The 26502-nt window shown below is 39.1% G+C and overlaps 1 protein-coding gene across 3 annotated transcripts in view; it reads left to right on the top strand.

Annotated features, from left to right (window-relative positions):
- CDK6 (cyclin dependent kinase 6) overlaps nt 1–26502 on the top strand; it is a 126238-nt gene that overhangs the window by 76090 nt on the left and 23646 nt on the right. For all 3 annotated transcript variants that reach the window (XM_079301037.1, XM_079301039.1, XM_079301038.1), the window contains exon 5: nt 16750–16859. In XM_079301037.1, the coding sequence (XP_079157163.1) occupies nt 16750–16859 (110 nt within the window). The remainder of the gene's footprint in view (nt 1–16749; nt 16860–26502) is intronic.

The raw sequence follows: 26502 nt of genomic DNA, 5'->3' as shown, positions 1-26502 counted from the left end.
CTATTATACCCTGAATATGTAATTAATATGGAAAATGTCACCTTTTTTGTTATATTCCCTGCTAAAGGTACTGAAGAGGCAGAATTGTTCCAACTCAATTGAGTGCTGCTTTATTACTAAGTGGAAGACTTTTCATTTTTAAGTCTTGCCTTCATCCAAAACATTCTGACTTGTTACATTATTTTTTGGTGAAGTGACCACAACAGAAAATCTCTTGTGCTGCTTTCCATTCCTCTGATGGGTTGATGCATGAGCTAATCAAACCACTAACATATATATTGATCACTTGCAGACTTAACATGGCAGTATACCTATTTATTAAAAGAAAAATGAGTGAAGTTCAGTAACAGTTCCTCAGTTGTCATAGAAACCATTGCATCTTACACAGGATACTTGACTATTTGGGCCCCCATCCTTTGATATGCCAAGTGGCTGTGAATCCTTAATGTCCTCATCACCTATTTAAACTGCAATCAAAATCAGGCAATAAGAACTTAAATGCTGCCTTGAAGACAGGCAGTTTCTACTTAGATTCATTTACCCGAATTATAACCTACTACAATTGGATTCCTTTGAATGGGCTGTGGCAACTAAAAGGTGAACTACTATGATGAATTTAGGCCCCCAGTTCAGTGTGCTGAAGTTAACTCTTGTGATGGGACCTTAAAGCATCAGATGCACTTGCAATCAAATGCACTTTTGAATTGTAGGGAGCAAACTTTTGCATCATGTTAGGTAGTTCAACATTGGTCTAACCTAACATAAAAAATGCCACCGTTTTCCAGGAAAGCAAAACTGACTAAGCACTGCCTATACATCTAACCCTGCACAGCCAAAATCCAAGGTGACACAGTATTTTGAGTCATATGCTGACCTTACTGTGAAAGGGAACTTCAATTAGAAGTCTATTGTGTTTTCAAATACAGAAGAATGGCTTTGTGTTCAATGGATTACCCCACTGATTAAGACAAGGAAGCAGATGCTGCATGGGCGTATAGAGGAAAGAATTAAGTTTCTCCCATTTTATTATAATTCAGAATCTATTCCATGTACCAGACCAATTAATGCATAAACCAAAAGCCTGCCAACATGTTCAGGCCATGCGAATTTCCCAATAGACAGAAGTACTGGTACCTATGTGTAATGAAACCAGCACCTTCCATGTCCCAGAAAGCAGATAGAAAGGATGGGGGAGGGAGGAGAATCATGAAGGGAAGTCTTTTTATTTTCTTCTTTTCACGTGAAGGTTTATAATTAAAGGGGAAAGTAAATTAATTACATGAATATTAAAAGGTTACTCTTCTATTCTAACATTTGGTCACAAGTTGTCTAATGAAAAGGAATGCAGGCTGGAGGGCTGCCATGCCTTTGCTTCTTTCTGCAGAGGGCCACAGGCTGAAGCAGTGATTGTGCGTGACAGATTCTGGGAACAATGAGCCTGCGCACAGATCATCCAGATGGAGCATGCTTTTCTAAATTACACCAACAACAGGGTGGCCCACAGGCAAACAAAATAGTTAAACAATACATAATAAAGTTTTTATTTGGTATTTCCTGTGAGCCTCTGCCAGTTGCCAGGGAGTGTACTGTATTTTTCTTTTGCTGTATTAATTGTTGACCACAACTGGCAAAGACCCAAACTAGCAGGGACAGATAAGGGGGGGAAAATGGCATCTGGACACTAAAGCCTCAAGTGTACTGGGAAAAAAAAGCACAAAAAATTACAGCATATATCTGGAATTTTCCAACTAACGATGTGCGGATGTGGTAGCGCTAGGGAAAAAGAGCCAAACTGAGCCTGCTTTGTTCACTAAGAGAGGCCCCCCTGTAACATTCCTTTTAGCTGTGCATATTTTGGCTTCAGTTCTGCAGTTTTAACTATATACTGTGTATGGAGCAGTTCAGTTGTTGCTTCATGAATCTAATGATTTTGTTACAAGAAATAAAACTACATCAATGCACGTGCATTGTTATTGTTGTGAAGTGTTTGAACAGAAGGTGGGTTTAAAATGTTAAATCATAGGTGTTAAGTTTTCAGAGGGAAGAGGGAGAAAATTTCATTAAATACAACCCATCACAGCAACAGCTGCAAGAAGGAGACCCTCAGTAGCAGTGAATGCTGCCTTTTTAAACTCATCAATGAAATCAGACCTTACAGTTATCTGCTTTAGGGAAATGCCCACAGTATAGGATTAACACTTGGATAAAAACAAAAAGCTGCATAAACATGTGAGTTTGATACCATTTTTCTATTTTGTCTTTATATATAGTTAAGATGTTGGCATCTTTTTTAAGGAAGTTTCATACTCCTGTTTTACTATATGCAATGTTGTTAAGTCATTTTGCTCTGCTAGTACATAGCAGAGAAAAGAAACAAGAACAAGATTGCGAGTGCTAGGCCACCTCTCCGAAGAAGATGCAGTGTGAAGGCTGTCAGTATGGAGAGGAGAGCCATCAGCAGTGACAGGGTTTGCAGCTACAACAGGTTCAATTGATGAGAAATAAGTTATGAGCTTAAGTTTTCGTATCTTTATACAGCATTTTTAGATGTACTTGGACCATCTTCCAGTGACCAGTAGCCCTTGATGCAAAATTACTTGGTTTTTACTAGTTATTGTGGTGTTTCCTATGCATGGATGCCTTCTTCATACCTTTATAACCAACCATTGTGTATCCTATCATATGTGGGAACAGATTCTTACTCCCTTTAAAGACTCTCCACACGTTATAGTCCCTAGTGATATCTATATATGTAATTTGTTCGTAGTTAGGGATGTCAGTTGGAAACAAGCTGTCAAAGTGGTGTAGAAGCAGTAGATAAAGAAAAGGGTCAGATCTACAGGAGGGGTAAATATGGCTTGTTCCTGATCACTGACAGGCATGAGTCTTAAGTCTCCTAAGTCAGCAAAATTCAAGAGCCAGCCCATGCTTAGCAACATAAATGTACCAATACCAAAATCACCTTCCAAATTACAGATTTGCCCTTTTTTCTTCATAAAAATTAAAAATTATGTATTTCCATGTAGTGAGATGCTACCCATTAGAAAATAGTTAAAACTTCACAGGAAGTTATATTAATTAGAATAAGTTTCATTTCTCTTAAGTACAGTGATTCCTTCTTCAGTCAAGGACCATGAAAGTCTTTCAAACTTTGAAAAATGTGCTGATTTATAGATCACTTATTATGGGAGTGGTATGTAATCTACTTTGTATTTGCCTGAGATGTAATTGATTAAAATTGCACTTGTGCCTGACACACATATCTCACACATGAGATACAGCACATAGATAGCATTTCTTGTGTATGGCATTTCCCAGTCAACTGTTGTTTATCCCAGGTCCTCTAGATAGGAATGGCAAGATGGTTAAGAGAGGTCATCTCCAGTACTCTACACTATTTGTCATCCTGAAGATCACACCTCAGACTTGTACTAAGAAATACTGTTAATCTCCATGTAAGTGATTTCAAGGCGTGTTGCTTGGCTGACACTTCAGTTATTCAGAAGAAGCACTAAAAGCTTCTTTTATTGATCTCAATGACACCTTTGCTCTAACTAAAAATAATTCTTTTTTTCATTAGTTATTCTGTTCACTTCTGTTTTCATTCTCCTGGATTGTGCTCATGGTTATTTTAGTCTTGTTCCTACTTCTTTTCAAAGAAGCTCCATTTTCAGATTTTCATGCAGAAGCCCAAAACAAAACAAAGTTTATCTGGTGTTTAAAGATGCTTTGTAAATAAAAAAACTTAAGAAGGGGTCATTTAGATCCATGTTTTGTAAAAGCTTCTTATTACAAAAACTAACTTGCTCTAAATTGAGCCTGAGTTTATCCTTCTAAAAAGTGTTAGCTCTTGAAAAATTATAGTTTCTGATCACAGGGTCATTAGTGATTTTAAACAGCAGTAACAAAACCTCATAATAGCAGAAAAGAAAAATATTCCAATCAAAATATGTTTGCTATCATAAAAAATTTGTTTCCTTGCAGGATGCAATTTTGCTTGGAAAAAAAATGGTATTTAATAGCTGCAATTGTATATTCTTTAGGGAACATAGCGTATTTCTAATTTTTTGTTTCTAAAACTGTTTTCTAAAGTATTAACAATTAAAAACAAGCATAAATCTAAGTATCAATGATTTCACTGCCTGCAGATGTATTCCTCTAACCACTCAGAGCTTCTGACTGAAATTGCTAGGAATTACATGCATATTTGGAGTTAGGTTGGAGCTTTTTATGAGATGTCCAGTTGTGTTTCTTGACACAGCCTAGTAGCATTAGGCTTCTCATGCAAAACATTTTTTGCCTCAGAAGAACATCTGAGGTCCTGCTGGCTTGTCCTGTTCCTCTTTAAGTTTAGAACCTTAGACAATGCAGCAGCTTCAGAAGCTATTGATCTGTGTCAGTCTCAGAGCTGCTGATACTTGGGCTTGGTATCTCTGCAGAAGCTCTGGCTCCTGGTCCTGTTTCTGTATTCTCTCCTCCTCAGCATCCATGAGGCCACACATGGATGTTGCACAAGTATTTCCTGACCACATGAGGATATTATTTATAGCACTTCCTCTAAAAATTCAAGGAGAGGAGAGATGCTGCTGTCTCTATGTGGCTGTTAATACTGTGAATGTCTTCTGGAGATGGTAAGCACTCTTATTCCCTTTCAGGGAATATGTAAAGAATTTTTTGCATGCAGTGATTTTTTTCTGAGAAAAGATCTTTGTGGGGTAAAGGCTTAGACAAGTGTCAAATATGAGGGGAAAACATTCCAAGATTAACTTGTAGTAAGGTTGATGTTTTCACAAGAGCACTTGGCTGTCACTCTGAGACCAATAAAGCATCTAGGCTAGTGCTTGAATATTAGTTTTCATTGGATTTATTCTCTTATTTTCAAAGATAAGTATTTATTGCAGTAAGCATTTTAGAAGGCCTTTTTTGTAAGTATGTTTTAACTTTTTATAAGGACTCTTCCTGAACTGTTAGGAGCCAAGAGTGATTTACAGAGCAGCAAAAGGGATGTGACACAAGAAGAGATCTCCTAAATAATGTGTTTTACATTCTCAGGCAGGAGAGGGGGAAAACCTTTTTAAAGCAGTACATCTCCTTTCCACACTGGATGCTCTGTTGTGTATCTTCACTGCACCAGTCTGTGGTTCAGTCTGTCTTCAGCTTTTAGTATTGTTCCTCTTTCCTCAAGAGGAGACCCCTAGAGAAGGTGTTGCCACTACCAGCAAACAATGTGCTGCTGTCTGGCCAGAGAGAATTAAAACATATCTCTATATATTGGATTTTTCCTTCTGTCCTGGAGACTCATTATGCTCAGTGTTTGGAAAAACCCTGTGCCTGTAAATTGATGTACCTTCTCTGAAGCTGAGAACATTCACTTTGTATCACACAGAACACAACTAAACCCAGTTCAGGGCTACTAAAATTGCATCTCATTGCCACACTCCAACAGCAGATGCAGAGTACACATATGAGTCCACACTCCCTTAACCACTGAGTCTGTCAGACAGATGCCTCAAATGGATTTGAACTCTCAGGGAAAGTGTTTCCTCTGTAAGGCCTCTCTGCACGCAGTGTTCAAGGAGTTAACAGGGGAGCTACTTTGAAAATAGAGGCAGAAGGTCATTGTCGGCAACAGCAAAGCCTCCTACAGCCTGCCATGGAGAGCCTTTCACCCGTCATTTCCCACCCGGGGGATTGTAAACATTGGCTCGAAGCCACGGAGTCCTACACTACTTCTCTTTACTTGCAGCATATACATTTATGTGTCCTGATGGAAATTGAAGCATGACAAGTTACTCCTGCGTGTCCAGAAGGAGAGAGGGAGCTTCTGTTCACATTAAAGAGATGGGAGAAAGAGCCATTACTCACGCTGGAATTTGAAAACATAGAGATACGCTTGTTTAGTGGTGCTTCACATGTAACATAGCTGCTGTTCTCAGGCAAACTTTCTCAACTCGCAGGAATGTGTAGAATGCTGTCACTTAATCAGAATCCAGAAGAGGTCTTTTATCTGCCATTTGTTAGTAACTAGCAATATTGCTCTTATCTCATTGTCCTTTAGCCTGATGCAGTGCCCTCAGACTTGAGAACTTGTAACATGAAAGCACTTACTACCTTGAACATTCCTGTTTGTATTGTCTTAAGCTATTATCTCTTTGGCATAAATAATTGATGCTTTGTATCAGTTTTGAGAGTGTTATCTGTAGAAGTCTGATCCACAACATTATTTTGACAAATAAAACATTTTATATTTTATAGGTCTGTCACCATTCTGGAGTAGAGTCTTCAGTGATCTAGACTAATTAAGGTCTTGTTTATCCAATACAATGTTATCTGTATATAATTTTCCTTGTAATGTGGCTTCTTGAAAAATAACATAAATCATACAATCTTTGATGTTAAAATTGAGAAATAATGTCTGTCAAGGTCTAGTATTGAATCAGCTGTAACATTCTGGTTATCTGCTGAATCTTCAGAGAGTTAATATCAATTCAGAAAATCCTATAGCATTTATAAGTGGAGGAAATTTTCTTTTGTTTTCTTTCAAAATCTTGGGCTTCACTTAGTGCTGTGAACTCTAGTTTTGGCTACTGAGTAGTGTATCAAGCAGCAAGGAAGGAGATAGATGTTGCTTCTTTCTCCACAGAAGAAAGCAGAGTGCTGTCTTCTAGAATTTTTAGTAGTTCCATCCATTAGAAGCAGAGAGGTGGAATATAATCTGTCTAGATAAAAAGTAGAATCCAGCCTGGTTAATGTAATTAATACCTGCTTTTATTTTTATCCAGTGATGGTCTTAATGTAAAATGCATACACATTCCAAAGCAATATCCAGAAACTCGGCTCCTTGCCCCTTCCAGCTGATTGTTCTTAAGCATTCAGCTGCTTTCAGACACAGTCTTGCCCCATGACTCATATGCTCCTGGCAGAATAGTGATTTGGCTTCAGCAAAGGCAAGGAAAGAGCTGTCACCCAAAAAACCCCTAGCATAGTGGTCAAAGAATGTGCTTGGGTGTAGGAGGTGCCAATTAAATCCCCTTCGACTGAGTTTCCACTTGGAGATTAACCTCAGAACATTTGCACAAGATTTTAACATAGATGCAAACATACATTGCTTCTACCACCAGTCTTGGTTACAGGCTTCACCAGGTAGGGCTCCATATGGACTTCTGTTGAAAACATTCATTTACCAAGGGTATCTGTTTACCAAAAATACTCAGTGCAGTGCTTTAGCTCCCAACACAGCTGCTTGTGTGTGTGACCACCTGCACATAAGACCTGCAGACACTTTCAGAGTAAGAAGAAGAATTTGGTAACTAAAGATGGCTAAAAAGAGCTTCAGAACCTCAGTGGATTGTGCCCAGCATTTTATTGGTCTTCAGCTCACAAAGCCACTTAAATGGGAGATTCAGACAGCCTGAAGACCCCTCTTACTGTTTTTGACTTTTCTCTCCAGTTCTTGCTTTTGGCGAGAAATTACATGTCTGTGGCAGATCTTTGTCCTGGTGATGTTTATTTCAAGATTGATTTCTAATGACTGTGGTAGTTTTAATTATATATGAGTGGATACACCTATGCATATATTACATTTGTATATGGAAAAGTTAAACTTTTTCTTACTTTCTTTGTGTGTATTTGCAAATCTCTTTTCACATTTGTTTTTAGAAAGGTGTTTCATGAGGGTTATGTTTCCCAGATGTAATTCTTGAAAGGTATTTCCTAGGAGTTTTATCTCTGTGGTATCATACACAATTTTGCTTACTTTAGTTTAAAGCCACATATTTAAATAAATCAACTGCATTCAGTTTCAAGTGTGGAACAGATTTGCAGTGTTCAGAGTTGCTCAAATTCTTTATGCTGTAGGTGTAGGAAGGCCCAGCTCTGTGATGGTTGCCATGATCAGCCAGTTAAAGTCTGCACTTTGTGAAGTAGTGAGGTACATCCCAAGTGAGACTTCTGCTGGAGAGAAGCTGACTAGTTTGTGACCCTGGGTTGTCTTTGAGATTTGCTGTAATACAGGAGTTTTTACTCTAAGCTATTGCTTCACATGACTGTCTCTGACAGATACTGTTCCACCAGCCTTTTATCTACTATACCAGGCTCTCAGTTAAATTGGTACATTGCCTTCAGACACTGCATTAGTTTCTAAGTTTAATTCTCAACTGAATGAAAATAGTATCTTGTAGAATTCGTTTGCACCAAGTTTCTGCTGTCTAGACTCCCAAACTACAGTAAAGCCTCTCACCTAGGGAACTGGTCCAATTTAATCCATTCTTTGTGGCTTTTCTGTGCATGTCCTCCTTTTGTTCAAGGCTTGACAGAAGTGGGCCCAAGTTCCATGGGGGAGAGGTCTGTGGTGGCTTTGCTTCATTTTGGCTTTTTCTATTCAGGACTGGAGTCCAACACAGCACCCGAGGAAGTGGGAACACTTCTTTCTGTCAACCAGACTCTGTTTTTCTGGTGGCAGTGGAAAGCTGGTCATCATTATCAAGTCCAGCTGTGGGTGGGAAGGCTCAGATTCTCTGGTCTGATGAACCCAAGAAAAGGCCAGGCAGTCACTAGAGCAACTTTGGGGGATCTTGTCATGAGACAGCCATGGTTTGGTCCTTGGCACAGTTAGAGCTGTGTGTTCTCCTGCTCCCAGGGATAGGGCATAAGTGATGTGAGAGACTGTAGAAGAGGTAGATGCCATCTGGTGGGACTATGCAGGGTGCCAGATTAGTTGATTTTGTGGCTTAAAGATGTAGAGGAGAGCAAAGCAACTGAAACAAAGCCTGAGATGTGCTTCCAGAAGTTAGGACTGTTCCCTGGGCTAGCTAATGCCAGGGTGACTGAGCAAGTGGAAACATGCCAGATAGCTGCAGCCAGACCCAGAACAAGGTCTGTATTCCAAGACATGGTCTCAGGCTTCCACCTTTTAGGTATTTTTAGGTTTTTCTAGTTTTAGTTTAGCTTGGAAATGTCATCTTCCTTAAAATTAGTGTTTGACTTGATCTGCATAAGAAGACAGTGGTGTTTATTTCTTTTTTGCCTTTGCAGGTTTTTTTTTTAAGTTCTAAAAGCGATTATTAGAATTTGCTGTTTTGGTCTACAGATTTGATTGTTGAGTCTTGAAGCATGATTGAAGAATGGCTACTTCTATTTAAAATCTGTCACTCTCAGTGTTAAGTATCTCTATCTGTAAATACCTTGCAGTAATAAGCACAAGTCTCACTGCATGCAAAACTGACCATTGTTGTGAAGAACAGAGTTGTGCAGCTCAGAGAATATAAAATCATGGTTTTGATTTCAAGACGCAACAAGTCCTGGAAAGTCTGACTTTTGTGGGATCTGGATCAGGTAGAGTAGTGTTGCTGATACTATTTTTGCTCCTTTTTTTGTATTCACTTTTCATCTGAAGTCTCAGGTGCTCTTTCAGAAATGTTTTCTACATTGTCTGTGTAGGGAATTCTGTGAAATATTGTGCTTAGTAGAAATATATTTCCTTGTATGAGTTTTGAGGTACGGTCTGAATCACTAGTGGTTTAAATACTGCCTCGTGTTAAGAGCCAGTTTTTTCCTTTCTAGTAGCTGTTCCACAAAGATGTTTAGTGCACAGAGACTTTTAAGGTAAAACCCTCTGAATGTAGGTGAAGTGCCTTCAGCTAGCACATGATGTGCAAACACACACGCACACACGTTCCTGCCTCCTGCAACGGATGTACCTAGAAATGCTCTTCAGCAGACCTGTCACACTGAGTGATGTGGTTCTTCCTAGAAATAAAAAAAGGAAAATTCTGGTTAGTTTTGTGTGTGTAGAACATCTGAGAAATGAATGGCTTCTTTATTTGTCATGTTGTCTTACAGTAGATGCTAAACCATGTTTCCTTCAAATCACAAAAACAGGAGATCCCATTCTAAAACAGTGACTCGATAGTGGGTGGTACATGTGATCAGGATTTGTGTCTTCTATAAATAAATAATCTTTTGCTTGATGATCTAACTCATGGAATGAAAACAACATTCATTCCAGTTTTCATAAAGCAATTCATCAAGCTTGTGCCCAAAATGGAGACAAATATGAATAAAGGAATAAAATTAGTATTACCGTGTGCACTTCATGAGACCCGTAGCACTAGAAAGGATTTAATGTTTTTTTTATGCTAAATCTTTTGTCAGGATGTAAAGCGCTTTTTAAAAGTCACTAGGGTAGTTTGATACACACTTACTTTAAAAGGGAAACTATTTTAATGTTTCTATAAACAGACAAACTATAATAATCTTTTTCTAAGAAAGAAACATTTCTCTCTAGTTGTACCTATCTCTGTGATGGAACTGAAAACAGTTAAATAACAGTGAAAAAAGCACTACTCAAAAAAGAGATTAAACAAGTACAAGTGTTCGGGCAGATACTATTCCTGGAAACTAAAGCACATCATATAATGTAGCAATTATTACCTTCTCTGTCACAGTTAGGAATAATAATGGATTAAATAGATAAAGAGTATTTATTATTAGGAATAAAAAATAGATTAAAGAGAGTCCTAGATTTACTTTATAAATACAGAATGATGCTCAGTGAATGCTTTAAGGATAGTGATAGGAAAACACAGTAAGACAATTTGCAGCAAGTAAAGGAGACACACCCCTTTTCCAAACCAGAGATGAAAAATACATCATTGTACAAAGGCTAAAATTTAGCACATGCTAAAATTCCCTATTTTGCCCTCATTTCACCTGTGGGACAGGTGGGTTTTGAATGTGTTCTCTGCCTATGCTGGAATTGTTGTGCATGGTGCTGCAGGGTGGAATGGGGTATTCATTGTCTCTCCTCCCTTCCTCACATCTTTTCCCCTTGCTTCTGCCTCCAGCACACCCCAGACTACCTCCTTCCTTATTTCCTGGAACTCATGCACACAAAAATTTATGTCCCTATTTGGCATAGGTGTGATCCACTTCCAGAGGTCTTTGGAGTTTTCCTTGAGGGCATGGAAGTTGACAGGGAAGTGGGAAATATCATCGTTGCTGGAGCAGAGCAGGGCATGCTGAGGGGGTGGTGGTGGATGTCACACAAAAGGACTGGGCAGTGGGACCACCTTGGGCTGTCAGGAGGACTCAGAGCAGCACACAGGACAAAGGGAGGTAGATTAGGCAGAGAGCCTCTCTTTGCAGTGAGGATTGAAGCCAGGCTTCAATCAATATGCTTGTCTATAATTCTGTCCTCTCCAGCTAATCTGTGCTAAATGTCAAGTTCAGTCATACAGCTGAAAAGACATTTTTTACAAAGCTTCAAAAAAATTCTTCAAGTTGTTTTACAGTCCCAGACCTGAAGAACAAGCTGTAAAGTAGCAGGTTTATAGTGAATTTGCTAAGATTGCACTTTGAACCCTCATGAACAGTTTGAAGCAAAAAAGTTTTTGTGAAATTGAAAGACCACAAAGCTACACTAAAGAGCTTGAGTCTGCATACTGTACCATATATTCTGTAGCTGTGGTCCCTCATTTTACTCAAAAAGAAAGGACAAAAATAAATGAAAAACAGTCAAAAGGATGTCCTGAAGATAATGTGAAAGCCTTGTTAATGAGAACTGAACAAAAAACCTGAGTTTAAAAACCATTATAAGGAACATAAAATAATAAATTTAGAAGTAATCTTTCATTAGATTTAAATGTTTTAACTAACAAGAGGAGCCAGCATCTAATCACCAATATAATGAACAAAATCATACAAAAAGAGCATGAAAGAAACCACAATCACAAAAGCAAAATGTTTACAAGAAGAATTTTACTTTAATTCAAGGATACTTTATGTGAATTTAAGCATCCTGCTAATTTCTTTTGTGACATGATTTCTGTGAAAGTTAGTATTTTGGAAGGTTTTACAGGTCTTTTCCAAGTCCCTTCAGAACTAAATAGTATAGAATTAGTCTCATCTGGCTTTGGATGTTTAAAAGGAAGACGTGGGCCAGTCAGATTCTCCCCATGGATGCAGTGTGTGTTCATCTGACCTGTGCAACACATTTAGGGTAAAGTAAGAGCAGTGGCTGGGTGAGATGAGGAGTAGGCCATGCCTCCCCCACCCCATCACTCTTGTGGAGGCACCTCTGAATCAGAGGAGATGAGGGAAGTGTAGCAAAATGCCTTCTTTCTGGAGTGAAAGGAAGAGCCGGGGCCACAGTGTGACTCACTGGCTGCTAGATTAAACAGTGCCAGAAAACATTCATGGCTACTGGAGCTCAATTGTCTATACTGTTAAATTATTAGAATGGTTCCTGGCATGAGTTGTTGCAAGCAGCCCTTCCCCAGACAGTTCCTAGGTGCTGGCAGTTAAGCATGGACCAAAGACCATTCCCAATAAGCAGTTTGCATGCGGTCACCTTTTTTGGGAGGCTGAGAATTTAATAATATGGACATAGGCCACTCTGTACTTTCTGGTCTCAGTGCCAAAGGAACATTTCCTGTCCCATTTAATTTCCTAGCACAGACATAGTGTAACAGTCTGATCCCTGCTTTGTTCGTGTAGCTCTGCAACTGGGCATTGGTCTGTACTTAAAGTCTGTGGCAAACTGAAATGTAGTCTTTTGTGTCTGTTACTCAACCCCATCCCTAAACCACTGTTTGTCTTTGTCTTTTTTGAACTGAATGCTATTCAGACAGCAACTATATTTGAGAAGGGCTATGTATTGTGGAGATCTGTTCAAATTAGGCAGTTATGCAAAAATAAAAATCTGTTCTGTAAAGTAAATGGAAATTACATGAGACTGTAACAATGCCTAGATCTTCTGTTGCTTGTGAGTAGATGCTTCCCACTAATTTGATTTTTCATCAGAAACAGGTAACATGAAGTGAAGGGTTGAAACTCCTTGGGTTAGGTGATGCCTGATAGCCACATCTGTCAGATGTAGTAAGGCAGAAATCTTTATTTCAAAATGCAGTTCTCTTTCTTCATCTTACTCTAAAAGCAGCTTTGCCCTTGCTTCTCACTGAGCACATTTCCTTCTTCAGAGATTCAGACAGAACCTCAGTCAACTTTTGCACATGTTCTTTTCCTTTCTTCTGCCTCTCAGATACATATGTCATTGATTTTCATCATGAAGCGCTGCCTAAATTTATTAACTTTTAAATAGTTAGAAGTAGTGATCTGCAGCTACTGATACCCTTCTTACCTGATACCATCCAATCTTTTCTGGATAGTAGTAACATAAATTGTGCACTGGAGAAGGAACTTAGTTAAGTCTTTGGGTACTTACTTCTTCCAGTGTGTGAATGTTCTCAGTCTTTTCATATGTAGCTCAATCTATTAAATACAAATGTTACATGGTGTCTTCAGGACATGCAGAGTGGACTAAGAAGCTAAAGATGGGAAAATGAGATAATTTTGCCCAGGAGCATTTGGAGGCAGTTGGAAGAAGACAGGACTGGGTGTGAAATTTAGAGGAACTTGGAAGTGCAAAGGAGCTGATGAGGAATATGAGGGAAGGCAGAGCCTGTGGGATACAGCAGGGGCAGCAGGCTGTGTCCACCTGGGTGTTTGCACAGGAGCAGCAGGGACTTAGGCATGTTTGGTGATGCTGTCAGGGGACCACTGGTGTGTGTGACTGGAAGGCAGAGGAAAGCAGTGGAAAGAAGCCAGGAAGTCATGGGACGGGGTAGAAATGTGGCTGATGTAGGAGAGGAGCTGAAGAGACCAGCCAAGGTGAGCAGAGCAGGGAGAATGCAGTGGAGAGAAGTTTCTTAGGAAAGAGGAACAAAATGCAACATGGTCACTAAAGTGTACAACCCCCAAAGTATTTTGGAGTTTTGCACAATTTAGGATATTCATCTGCATGTGAACATGAATCCTTTTCATACAAAGCAATCATCATGTGCTGCATTTCATGTGTGTCAGGTTTTCAGGAGAGACAGAATTTAACTGAGATGTACTGATGCTTTTTTCATCCTAAAAATGGGACTTAATCAAGCAGCTGTTTAAAGTGTGCTGTTGCTCAGGGAGACCTTGTCTCCCTGGTGGTGTGACATACCTAAGCAAAGCATTTTTTCACTCAGAGCCACACTAAAGAGGAAGTGATGACCTGCCTGTTCAGCCTCACCGTATCCTGTGTTCAGAATAATTTTCATTTCTACTTCTCTGCAAATGTTAATGGAATGTCCAAAAATATTTTCTTGGTTTCTATGGTAAGAGAGAGTGTGAAACTGTTGAAACCACTGCATCATATGCATCATCCTGTGCTTTTCAGGAGAAGACCCTGACCACAAAAGGAGTCATCTGTGGCACTACTTGTTTGTGAACTGACGTTTAGTACATTTTGATCCTTTTCAGGTTGACATTTTGAAACACAGACTTGCATGTTACAAACCATAAAAGTTATTTGATCACTTTTATAATGACACATGAATGACAGAGCATATCAAATCAGCTCAACTTCCTTCTTCTCTGACTATAATGCAGTCAGGCATTAGCTGAAATTTAATTGTTAGTCTTTTGGAAAACATATATTTTACAGATCAGAGATCACACAGCTCTTCCTCCTGACACTACACCCAGCCATTCACAAACAGTAATGGGTTGAAATTGTTATATCTAATTTCTCAAGGTGATATTCCTTCAGTAAGCTTTTCCACGAATGTACTGTGCAAATAAAACCATGGTTCAGTTTGAGAGATACATCTGCATTAGGAAAAATAATGTGTTTTAGGAGGAATTATATCTGATTCAGACAGGGCATTTCCAGAGAGAATCCCTGACCTTCAGTTATATTTGTCTTCTTTCATTGGAGTGAATCGCTGAAGAAACTTTTCTGGTTTTTCTGGAGAGAAATATTTCATAAAAGCATCACTGGTATGGTAGCAAATCAGGAACAAGATAAACAGAGCTAAGTAAAGTCCAACTTCCACACAGGAATCTGTTTCTGAGAGTGGGTATCTGGCAGTGTAGCTTGCCAGTGCAGTGCTTTGTACTGTGTTATTGAACTGCTTCATAGGCAAATTTTATAAATAAACATCAAAGTGTTTAAAATAACTGTTCAGCAAATATGACCACTCTTGCAGTTATCCATGAATCTCCCTTCAATAGCCATTCACTGGTTCCAAAGGCTGTCAGGGCGTGTAACAATTATAATAAATGTTTTATTTGCCTTCGTTTCATCTGGCTTTGACCAGCAAATTCAGCTGATTACTTCCATTGTCGTTTTTCTTCAGAAGATAATTACATTGTTATTATAAAAATCCCCACTATTCTTACACATTTCTTTGTGTTGGTCTTGAAATTCAGAACTCACTATCCTAGTTAACATAATTTTAAAATTTATTTTTATTCTTATATTTGTCTTTGTTTCCATCTTTTTTCCAGAGTTTTGGTTTGGTTCATGCTTCTTCTGAGTGTTATATCTCCCATCTTCATGTTTGTTGGAGAAAAAAACAGTAATTGTAGAAACCCTGCCAGTCCCCATAACAATAGTCAGAGGTTTAAATTATAGCACAGAGTAAGAAAATATTGGCATTTAGCTGATGGTCGTATGTTGTTATGGCTGGATTATATGTGGAGTGTTCAAGGGTGGAATACTCCTGTGGCTCTGAGATTATATTCTAGCAAGGTAGAAGCTCACACAGTACTCTGCAGAAGCTCCTGCAATTCTCTGCAAATATCCTGAAGAGACAGTCAGCCTCATCTGTATTTGGTCTACTTGTGGGATACAAAAGGATAAATATAAACTGTCCCATCTCTGTTGTGGGTCCAGTGAGCAGGACTTATCAAAGTACATTGATGGAGCAGTGCCAGTGAAATTCCCACTGGGTCCCTACAACGTGTTGTGACATAACCACCAGGAACAAGAACAGACTAAAAGCAGGTGCTTTACATGGCATCTGTCTGTGGGAAAAGTGTGTCATTTGAACATACAGTGTAAGAAAAGTTACTGCTGGTCTGACCAGCAGCACGTAGGCAGAGACACTCACACACCTGTAAAGCTCAGGAATCTGCCAGGAATCCTTCTGCTATGTTGTTTAGCTAAAAACTGACAGTTCAGGGTTTCTTTGTGTGCAAGGAAACCACAGTAGACTAATGCACTAATGCCTTTGGTAAGGGACAACTTGGAGAAAGGTTTGACTTAACATGTATCCAAAAAAGTTAAAATTGCTTCAGTTTCTTCAGAGACTTCTGATGCATGTCAAACATGTTTGCCCTAATTGGCCCATGCACTTGAGTTAACCCAATTTATTTTATAGAAAATAATGCATAAACCATAAAGGGCTGAGAACAGACATGTTGTAGATTCTGATATGTCCTATGGGTAAAACCACAGTATTCCCTTGCTTGTTTGCTTTCACTTTGGCTCTCATGACTACATCTATATCCACAAAAGGTAGGAAAACAAGACCTTGTTCAATTGACTAACATTTGCCCTATGGAGAGTCCAAATCTCTACTGGAAAGTGCTTGGGATCTGTAAGCTGCAAAAGCTTCAAAGAGTTGCTGGTAGTGTGGTGTTGGACTGTGATTGTCACACAATACTCTACTCCAAAACTATAGTTTTGTTGTGCCCTGAATTGCAATATTCTTAACAAGAAATGGTCACACATCCTGAGTCTTCATCACTGCAGCTGTGGATACTGAGATTTTCCATACAAGGCCCTTTTCTATGTGTTGGCTAAACCACTTGGCGCTAATATGTGAGTTTTTACAATATAGATTAATCTAAGTGGAAGCTGTATGTACAGCACTTAGGAGGTTGTAATTCTACAGCTAAGCACTCTCTTTTCTGTTCCTTTTTGTTTTGCAGGTTGTTACTTTGTGGTATAGAGCTCCTGAAGTCTTGCTTCAGTCCAGTTATGCAACAGCAGTTGATCTTTGGAGTGTTGGCTGCATATTTGCAGAAATGTTCCGTCGAAAGTAAGAAATACAGTTTTATTTTCTTCATTATTTTCATTTGAAAAAGTGTGCAGTAATGGCTGTTACAATACATTGTGTTTATATTGGAAAGACCTGGTAGGATATTTTATTTGCAGTGCAAATATAAATGCCCATTGCAGATTCATACTTGGTGCTATCTTGGAGTCTTTTGATGGGAGTCTCGGCTCTTGGTAAAACTTGCATAAGAATTGTTGTGTTCTGGCTGAAACTGTATCCAAATTCAGATTAAACTGGGTGAGAGAGGCTATTGATCAATTTGAGTAAAGCTGGATTACGGAAAGGATGTACCTTGAGGAAGGCAGGGCACTGTGGTCAGCAGTCTTCTTCTGCAGTTAGTGCATTGAAACATCAGATACTTGCTTGTAGTCTGTCTGCTCTTGGGTTATTTGAGATTTAAGAAGCCAATATAAACTTGTTTTCTAGAGGTAGGATTTTTTAAGAATGAGTTATGTAGCCTGTGGGTAGGGTAACAGAGATGTTAAATGTAGTCAATCCCATCCTCCCAGATAATTGTCTTATTTTTAGCTGATTATATGAAATCAGAACTATCTCACTGCAGAGTATTGCAGCTGAATGCAGGTGAGCCGTGAGCTCGAGAGTCCGTCTCGTGTACTGGTCTTTGCCTGCAGAAAGCCACTGGTGGGCAGGTTGTACCTTGTAGGGTGGGGAGAGGAACAAACCTGCAAGAATTTTAACAGGATAAATCTGTCTTGATGCTAACCCAGTCACTTGCATTTTGGTTGAGCTGAAGGCAAAAATTGCATGTTGACATCACCTGGGTGATCTCCATGTAAAAACTGTATAGCATTTTGTAACACTCATGGTGAAGCCAAAGGATATACAGAAGGAAAATGTGAAAGAAAAATACATACTGTGTGGCCTAAACCACAGAATCAATTACAATTCACGAGGAGATGCAATGCTATAAGGGCCTTGAAAAACAGCTATGTAATTTGTACAATAAGTTCAAATACTAATTGAAGTCTCATAAAATGACTTTGGGATATTACTATTTATTAATGTTGCATGGAAAAATCATTTTTCTTGGGCTTCTTGCCTGGTCAAATGGACTGGGTAGAGTTATCCTCCACCCTCTCTGTCTCTGACTCAGAAATGAAGTCAGAAAATTAGAGAAAAAAAGAATGAGGATTTTAGGGATATCACTTAAATTCTCAATTGCAAACTTTAAAAGATTCATTCTTGGCCAATATACCCACATATTCACAATAGTATAAAGTTGCTGATAGTTTTTCTGATTCAAATAGCAGAGTCAAAAGCTTCTTTTTAGCATTTGCAGTAAGAATGATAACAGGCCAAAAAATGAATGCAGAACTTTATTACATGCACAAAATTTTTTTTCCTCTCATTTAATTTGAAGCATTTTGACAGATAAGAAATACTGCATATGCAAACTCCACCAATTTAGTTTTTCTTTTTTCCTTGTAATAGTGTATGAGCTTTTCTGACTCTCAAAATCTGCACAGTAAATTTAATTTTATACTTATATATAAATGCAAATATTACATTAATACTACACAATCAGTATTTTTTTCTTATGGAAATGAATCTGATTTGAACCAGAGTTCAATAAAACCAGTACTTCTATTTTTCTTGCCAGATGTGGGGTCAGTCTGACATTCTAAGTCTTACATTTGGGAGACTGTCAAAAACTGTAGAGGTCAGGAATCTGCCAAGTCTGTATGTACTATGTTCTTTCATCACCAACAATATGACTTCTACATGCTTCAGTGAACAAGCATGGTTTGGGAGACTGTTCTCAAGGTTCTTGGCCATAAAGCTGCAGCAAACAGCCCAGAATGGTGGCTCTGTGGGTTAGCATTGCAATACTCTCTGCATGATCCTGTCTTTTGGATTCTTCTGATGGATTGCAAAAGAAAGCTCATGCTACTGTGACCTTGGTAGCAATAAAATATAACATTTTGCAAACTCTGTGGAGTATATCCAAAAGTCTGAAAAAAAATGCAGTAGCAGTTTTGCTGGGAGATGGTGTAGTGCCCTTGGGTAATCACCAATCTGTATTTCCACTGGTGTTGGTAGGAGAAGAGTATGAGAGTGCATCTAAATCTTTGTGTGATAGACATGGATGGGTGTGATATTAAGGCAAGTTTTTCATTTTGTTTTCCTACTGAGCACTTTTTGTCTTGTTTTCATGCTCTCTTCTGCTGTCTCTTAAAGATCTTAAAGGTCTGTCATTCTTAAAAAACTTACTGAGACTTCTGTAGGCATTTTTATATCCCAGGGACTTCACTGGAATGGCTTTCATAATAAAACACTATACAGCATCACAAAATATACCAGAATTCTGTTTTTGTCAAAGAGACATTAGACAGTTTGAGTTTGCTTGAATAGAATTTTGTAGGCTGTCACAAACACAGTGAGGGTGCTTTAAGCTTGGAGAAGTGCAGGAGAAAAGTGAGCTCTGTATGAATGGTCCAGTCTGTATGTTACAGGTTACTATGTCTTTTCAGTGGATGGCACCTCAGTTTAAATCACCTTTGATCTAAAACAATTTAAGACAAATGCAAGCCAAGTATGTATTTAAGAAGTAGATCCAAAATACAAAGAAGTGAATAAAGGACTTGGATGCAAAAAGAATAAATAAATCTATCTATGTCTAGATACACCTAGAGTAGATTTGAACATTTCTCTTGTCTTGGCTGATTCAGCTAAACAAATTACTCTTTTCAGCTCTGTTCCTCCTGCAGTCTGAGGTTTATATAAAGTCATAGCTATTTTTTAAAACTGCACATTTTAATTTTGGTACAGAGTTTTAGGTTTCTGCAGAGATGAATGCATAGAATTTGTATCCTGAAGTCCCTCAGTTAGATTCCCAAAGATCTTATTCTGTTTACAGATCATCAGTAAACTGCTCAATACTTAGGTGTACATGTTATGTACACAGAAACTATTCTACTTTGTGTGTCTTTTCTGTCCATGTGCACTGCTGATGACAGCACTCCCAAAATAAAGCATTACTTCAAAAATTCCTTGTATGACAGCTCCAGTTTTTAAATTTCCTGTGTAGTTAAGCAGTCTGCAGTGACTTCTAGACATTTGGATGGAGTGTCATTATGTAACAAAAGAGTAAATGTGTTTGTCATAGTGCCTGTTTCCCTTGTGATTTAAAAGCTCTGGTGCATGAGTAGTAAAAACCAGTAGGGAAAATTGCAAGATATGCTATGGCTTGCTACCAATCAGAGTCCTTCAGAGATACAGCTGGCGGGATTGACGGGGGCCTGAGGGCATGGGGACATGATTTGGCTTCCTAATTAATGTTTAGATAAAGATTTGAATTACTTACAAAAAGATCACACTTTTAGGCTGACCATTTTCCAGGCCAGTAGAAAAGGGTTTTGTACCTTCTACTTGGTCAACACCTCATTAAAGTGAAAGGTAAATATGAGATAGTGTCCATTTCTGTCTGGATGAAATTCCTTCAGCTGGCTCAAGGAGTATGGGGTGGCTCCTAAGCAGGAAGCCATGACCAGTGTTCTGGGAAGAAGAGAATGTCTTCTTATTTCAATTAGGTAATACTTAATCCAAGTGAATGAGGGTGAAAGGGGGAAAAAAGTGGAAACCCGGATTCAGATGTGTGTGAAATGCTCTGTGAAAGAAAACTCAAATCACCAATCTTGGATTCTCTTCTGAGTAGGCAGTCTTGAGAACAAGCATCAGAATGTTTGGTGCTTCATTCTTAGTGCATCTATACCCGCCCAGTTTTCAAAACCATGTTCCTGTATGATTTCAGTGCTTTACTGTGCTACAGGGTATTGGTAGGTGTGCATGTGGGACTCAGAAGTCAGGCTATCTTTGTAACAATTCCAGCTAGGCACATTTAACTGTAATATTAAACAAGGGACTGAATTTGTCTCCCTTCAGAATAAATTCAGAGCTAAAAATCATCAGAAGAGAATATTAGTTTTTGTAGCCTCTGTTCTGTTCACAGCCCAGTCAAGCTGAACAAGTCATATGCTGGAGGGTGGCCATGTGACTGCGTCTTTACAGGCACCAATTCAAACCCAAAACTGGAAAGACAGTCCTCTCCCAAAACAGTTTTCCACCTCCCCAAACCAAAAGTGAAACAGTATTATCTCAGTGCAACAAGCTTCATCTATCCAGGAGGGAAATTAATTCCATTCACATGGGTTTCTTACTGAGACAGTTTGTGCACCAGCTCCATGGTGTTTTAATCAGCTGCTGTTGGTAAAATCATCAGACCCAGAAATTCATAAGCCGCAAGATTGGCACTAATAGTATGAGATTATTATTTATTCATTTTTAAATATGAAATCATGGTTTTAGCAGTTGTCACATTTTTCAGCCTACTCTGTCAACTCCTAATATATATGAGACAGTTACTGTATTACCAACTGTGCTTGGAAATTGTAACAGCAGATAAGAGATGTGGGCCTCTGTGAAAATACCTATGGTGAGCCAAGTTCCCTGGTGGACACAAACAGCAGACACAGGGAAACAAGCTATTGGCATGTAAGTCATCTTTCAGTGGTATAAATTTGTCCAATTAGAGGAGTTACATCGTTGCGTGTAGAAAAAACATGAGCTTGGGACTTTGTTGTTCTAGATAATGTGTACAGATGTGATAATATCAAAACTCTGGTGATGTGAACACTGAATTTGGGACCTAGAGGCTGCCTAGAATCATAAAACATCATGTTTTAAAAAAATAGCAGATTCATTCTTAGCTGTAATGTCTTAGAGTACTAAGTAATTGTAAATCATCTAAAGCACTAAAATATGGTAAATCTTTATTCCCCTTTCCAAACAAGCCATAAATTATTAGTACAGTTTGAAGTACAATCATCAGATCATGTGCTTTCCTGTGTCAACTGCAGAACCAGGTAGAATGGATCTGTGGAAGGAGACCACAAGAATTGTGTAGCCAGCAGGACTGGGGAGGTGATTGTCCCTCTGTAGTCAGCACTGGTGAGGTCACACCTTGAGTGCTCTGGGTCCCTTACTTCAGAAAGGACATTGTGGTGCTGGAGGGTGTCCAGAGAAGGGAAAAGGAGCTGGTGAAGAGTCTAGAAGACATGTCCCATGAGAAGCCACTGAAGTGAAAGAACAAGAGGAAATGGCCATAGGCTGAGCTGGGGAAGGTTCAGATTAGGTATTAGAAAAAAAATTTCAGTCCAAGAGTGGTCAGGCATTGGAATAAATTGTACAGGGATATAGTGGAGTCACTGTCTCTGGAAGTGTTCATGAGATGGATGTGCCACTTGGGGCTCTGGCTCAGGAGTGTTTATAGTGGTGTTGGACTGGATGATCTTCATGCTGTCTTTCAACTCCAGATGTTTCTGTGATTCTGAGAAGGAGGACCCACTCAGAATATGCCCCTCACTTCTACCTCTACCTGACTCATGAGCAAAGAAGAGCAGCAGAGTCAGCTCTGCAGCTGAAGTTTCACTTAATGCTTTGTAGGATGAAGATGATCAAGTGATTGCAGAAAGAAATAGCCAGGCGTAACAGGAACACCTTTTTTTTAAGCTGTCTCCAAAAATTTAAGTTGGGAAGTTTGAACTTCTGCCATTGCCATTGAGTGAAAAGACTAACTTTTTGGCAGGATCATGTGATAAAGTCTTGGCTTCACTGAAGTCATTGTTGAAATTAACCCTGACTTCAGAGGGGATTGTATCCTCAAGAAACAATTCAGTGTTACAGGATGGCACAAAGAGTGGCAAAGCTATTCTGCACAGTACAGCACTTGAAATGATTGCTGTGAAAGACAGTGCTGCAAACTGGTAAGGTGTAAGAGGGTGTGGTATGATGAGTGTCCCCAGCCTCCGTGCCTTGCACTTCTTTCAGTGATGCTGTACAAGCTTTCAGCTGTTTCATCTATGGCATAAACCCAGGACTGTGAGACTTTTGTTCAAAATAAGGGTTGCAATATATGTGGGAGCTATGAAGAACTGTCTTGTCAGCTGAGAGTTGAGGTGAAGGGTTGAATTCACAGTGTCTCTTCTGGGCTTTATGAGGCTGCCTTGCACAAGCAAAAGAGTGTGTCAATTAAATTTGCCCAAATTTAAGCCACTCTGGAAGTATGATCATTGTTACCTGTCTTCTAAAATACCACACACACAAACACATGCACAAAAACGTAGCTACAAAGGAACTCAGGCCATGAGTATGTGAGCTACTGTATGCATGTCCTTATCCAGAGAAAGATGTGCAACTCCCATTTGTTACCAGAGGCAACAAAGTGATAACTTGTAACAGAGCTTGCAGTTCCTGGTGCTTTGAACGAGAGAGACTGCTTTTCTCTCTGAAGAGATCTGCAGTCCAGTTCTTCCTTGAGTCTGTCCTAATTAGCATCACTTCCATCGTGCACTCATTTGGTCTGAATTAGCTGTTCTGTAGGTGCTAATCTCTCACAGATAGTGGCTTCTAACCTTGCACTTTCAAGAAAGAAATGAGGTATACATCTGGCAATGTATGCATCTCTCAACAGAGTGCCACAGGTTCTCAGTGGCCTTAGCGTGTTCTTCATCTGGAGATTGAAGTAAAGAGGACAGTGGGCTTTGGGGAAAATTGTTCACTGAAATGCTGCTATTGAAGAGAATTGCTTGGAAATTTAAAAGTATTGTGTCCTCAGCTCCTGACCTAGCTTGGATTAGTCTTTCCTTATGATGAGTCGTTTTGCTGTTGAATGGTCTTGAGGAATCATCAGTCTGTAACCTTGCAACTGCATACCAAACGAGGAGGTTGTTTATGTCTGCTAAAAGACCCTCAATTCCAATTAAGAAACAGTATGTGATTACTTAAATTTTTATTTCCTTTAATATTATTCAGTTACCCAAACCATTAGGAAAGCAGAAACATTTGTTTAAAACCTGTAATCAACAGTAAAGTATCATGTCCTGAAACATGATTAGCAAAATACTCTTCCATTGAATATAGAGCTTTTTTTTCTAAGTATAGAACATATTCCTGCTGCAGCCCAAGTGCATCACTGATGTGACTGCAGATTGTGACTTGGGGTTGGACAGGAGCAGAACAGAGAGACTACATATTCATATAAAAACAGAACTGTCTAAAACTGAAATCAGTTGATAAACTTTCCCTGATCTCTAAAGGGAAGGATTACACTCCTTGTCTTTTTTAAATTATCTTTATTTAAGCACCATTGTGAATTGTCAGCAGACTGGTATTTTAACTTCTTGGTGTGGGTAAGGATATTGCAGATGAAATCCTGGACATACTGAGCATGAGAAAGAAAGACAGCTCTGATTGATAGTAGTGAAGACTTCAGTTTTATTTTACTTTTCTGCAGGTACAAGAACCGTACTTTGAACACAGTCTGAAAACAGACTCTGAAGATAATAAAGAGCCTCTAAAATATGAATCCTGCCATGCAACGAATTGTGAGGCATATTTCTGTAACACAGTATCATTTCAGATGATAATAATTCCTTAATTCCTTGTCAGTTATTTTCCTGTGCTTCTGCATATTTGATCATTTAATCCTCACTGTTTTAAGTGGGTACAGTGGCTGTGCAGCAATAGGAATATTTGGCTTTGCCTACTAGATCCTGTACTCCTCCATATTCTTAGTTTAACTTTTCCTTCTCATGCTGTGTTCTCTTATTTTCAACACATTTCTGAAATGTCTTTCAAAAGCAAAGAAAAGATCTGTAATATATTTTCAATCTTCTTTAGGTTGGAAAGAGGAGAGAACTAGAGAGAGCAGCAGAGGAATCTGTTAACAAAAATAAAAATAGGACGCATAACTGGATGTTGGGAGGGAAGGTATAATAAAACCAAGACAGTAGAGACATGGCATAAAGCAACTAAGTACAGTCATGAATGCTGCTTATAAGTTAAGTTTTCCATATAAACTGCCAAACATTTTAGATGCAGTTTAGGAGAGAACTGTTCTCTTTATCACGCAACAATTTAAACACAGACTTTGCAATCACATTATCTGGTGTTTTCCAGTGAACCTTAAACCAACCTATCTAGTGGACCAAGAGCTCCAAAGTGCAATCATTCACTTGTGTGCTTGTTTACAGTTAGATCTTGGTAGCAGAAAGAACTAAAATAACAACTTTTTTTTCTGTTTTGTCTTTTGTTCTAACAAGCAATGGTGGATATTGCAGCTTAGAACTGTAAAAGCTACACAACTTAATTTGCAACCTTTGAACCAAAGTACTGTACGATTCTGGCCTGAGTTTGTTTCTGCCATTTTTGGAAATTATCTTGTTTTGTTACAAGAATGATTTAAGTTACAAGTGCAGTAAAAGCACCACAGTCCAGACCAGCTGTACTGGGAGAAGCTTTGTTCCTTAGAAAGATCTTGTCGGCATTCATAATTCTGTGCTTTGCACCTTTCATCCTTTATTCTTCTGGCATTCATGTGCATAGGGGTGTGTGGGAGGCTGATCATTTTCCCGAACTAGACCTAATAAAATGGCATCTTTTTCTTCCTCCCCAGCCTATTACGAATTTTTTTTCAAGTATTTTTAAGCTGAATGGACACAAACCACAGTTTAACTTAGTGACCTTAGTGATCTGATGGAACAACAGTGACATTCTGCTTCACACTTAAGGAAACGTAACATAAAAGGAAGCAGAAGACTGCACTTGTTCATATTATTCCAGTCTTTTGGATAATGAGGATTGTTTTCTGTTTAATCTGACCTCCAGAACTTGCATTGGCTTTAGGCAAAGAACAGACACACCTTAATAGAGAGAAGGGCAGACAGTCAGAATAATGCCATAATTATCAAGTAAGAAATAAAGATGTTTCCAAGACAGCATCACCTCATTAAAAGTAAAATACCATGTTGATTTTTAGCTCATGTTTTCCCTCAAGCCTTTTCTAGTTGATATCTGTTTGTCTGCAGTTGGGGTGATTGATAGCCGTTAGTCAAATCCAGTAACTGTATGAGTTTGTGGTTGGAGATGGGTGGTGAGTGCCAGGCCATTCACTTGTGGTTTTGCTTCTAGTTTCCAGCTGTGCCAGACTTTAAGTCAGAGGAATAGATCTGTTGGTAAGGGAAACCGTTGATAAACCATAGAAACCAAAAACTGCCGCTACCCCTGACGGAAAAACAGAAGGGAACCCTGAAGCAGTGGTACAAAGCCCCACAGAAATGGTGTTAGCTGACCAAGTTGAATTTGACTGTTTGGTTCAGGTATGGGGTCATGTCAAGCAAGGCAGAGGCCAAGGGACTGGGACCAGGTGGATCTGGACTGGCAGCCAGTGGCTGCACACAGCTCAAGCCCAAATGGCACCTCATGACAGAGGGCTCCTCCTGGAGACCTTCCCGTGGCTTCTTCACTGCAGGTGGCACAACACTGGTCTGAAATCCCCCTGAACACAAAGTCCTTAAAAATATATGCATTCCTTAGAGGTGCAATATTCCTGTCTGTGGCAGTCTGAATTAGTCTGGCCAGAGGTCAGAAGAAAAGAGCTTGTGGTTAAGAGAAAGTCCACAACATGCCAGTCATGATGTAGGTATTTGTAAAACCACAACATGTCAGTCATGATGTAGATACTTGTAAGACCACAACATGTCAGTCATGATGTAGATACTTGTAAGACCACAACATGTCAGTCATGATGTAGGTATTTGTAAGTCCT

This window comes from Erithacus rubecula (assembly GCF_903797595.1).
Source record: "Erithacus rubecula genome assembly, chromosome: 3".
NCBI classification, from domain to species: domain Eukaryota; kingdom Metazoa; phylum Chordata; class Aves; order Passeriformes; family Muscicapidae; genus Erithacus; species Erithacus rubecula.
This window is presented reverse-complemented; position numbering and strand designations above follow the sequence as displayed.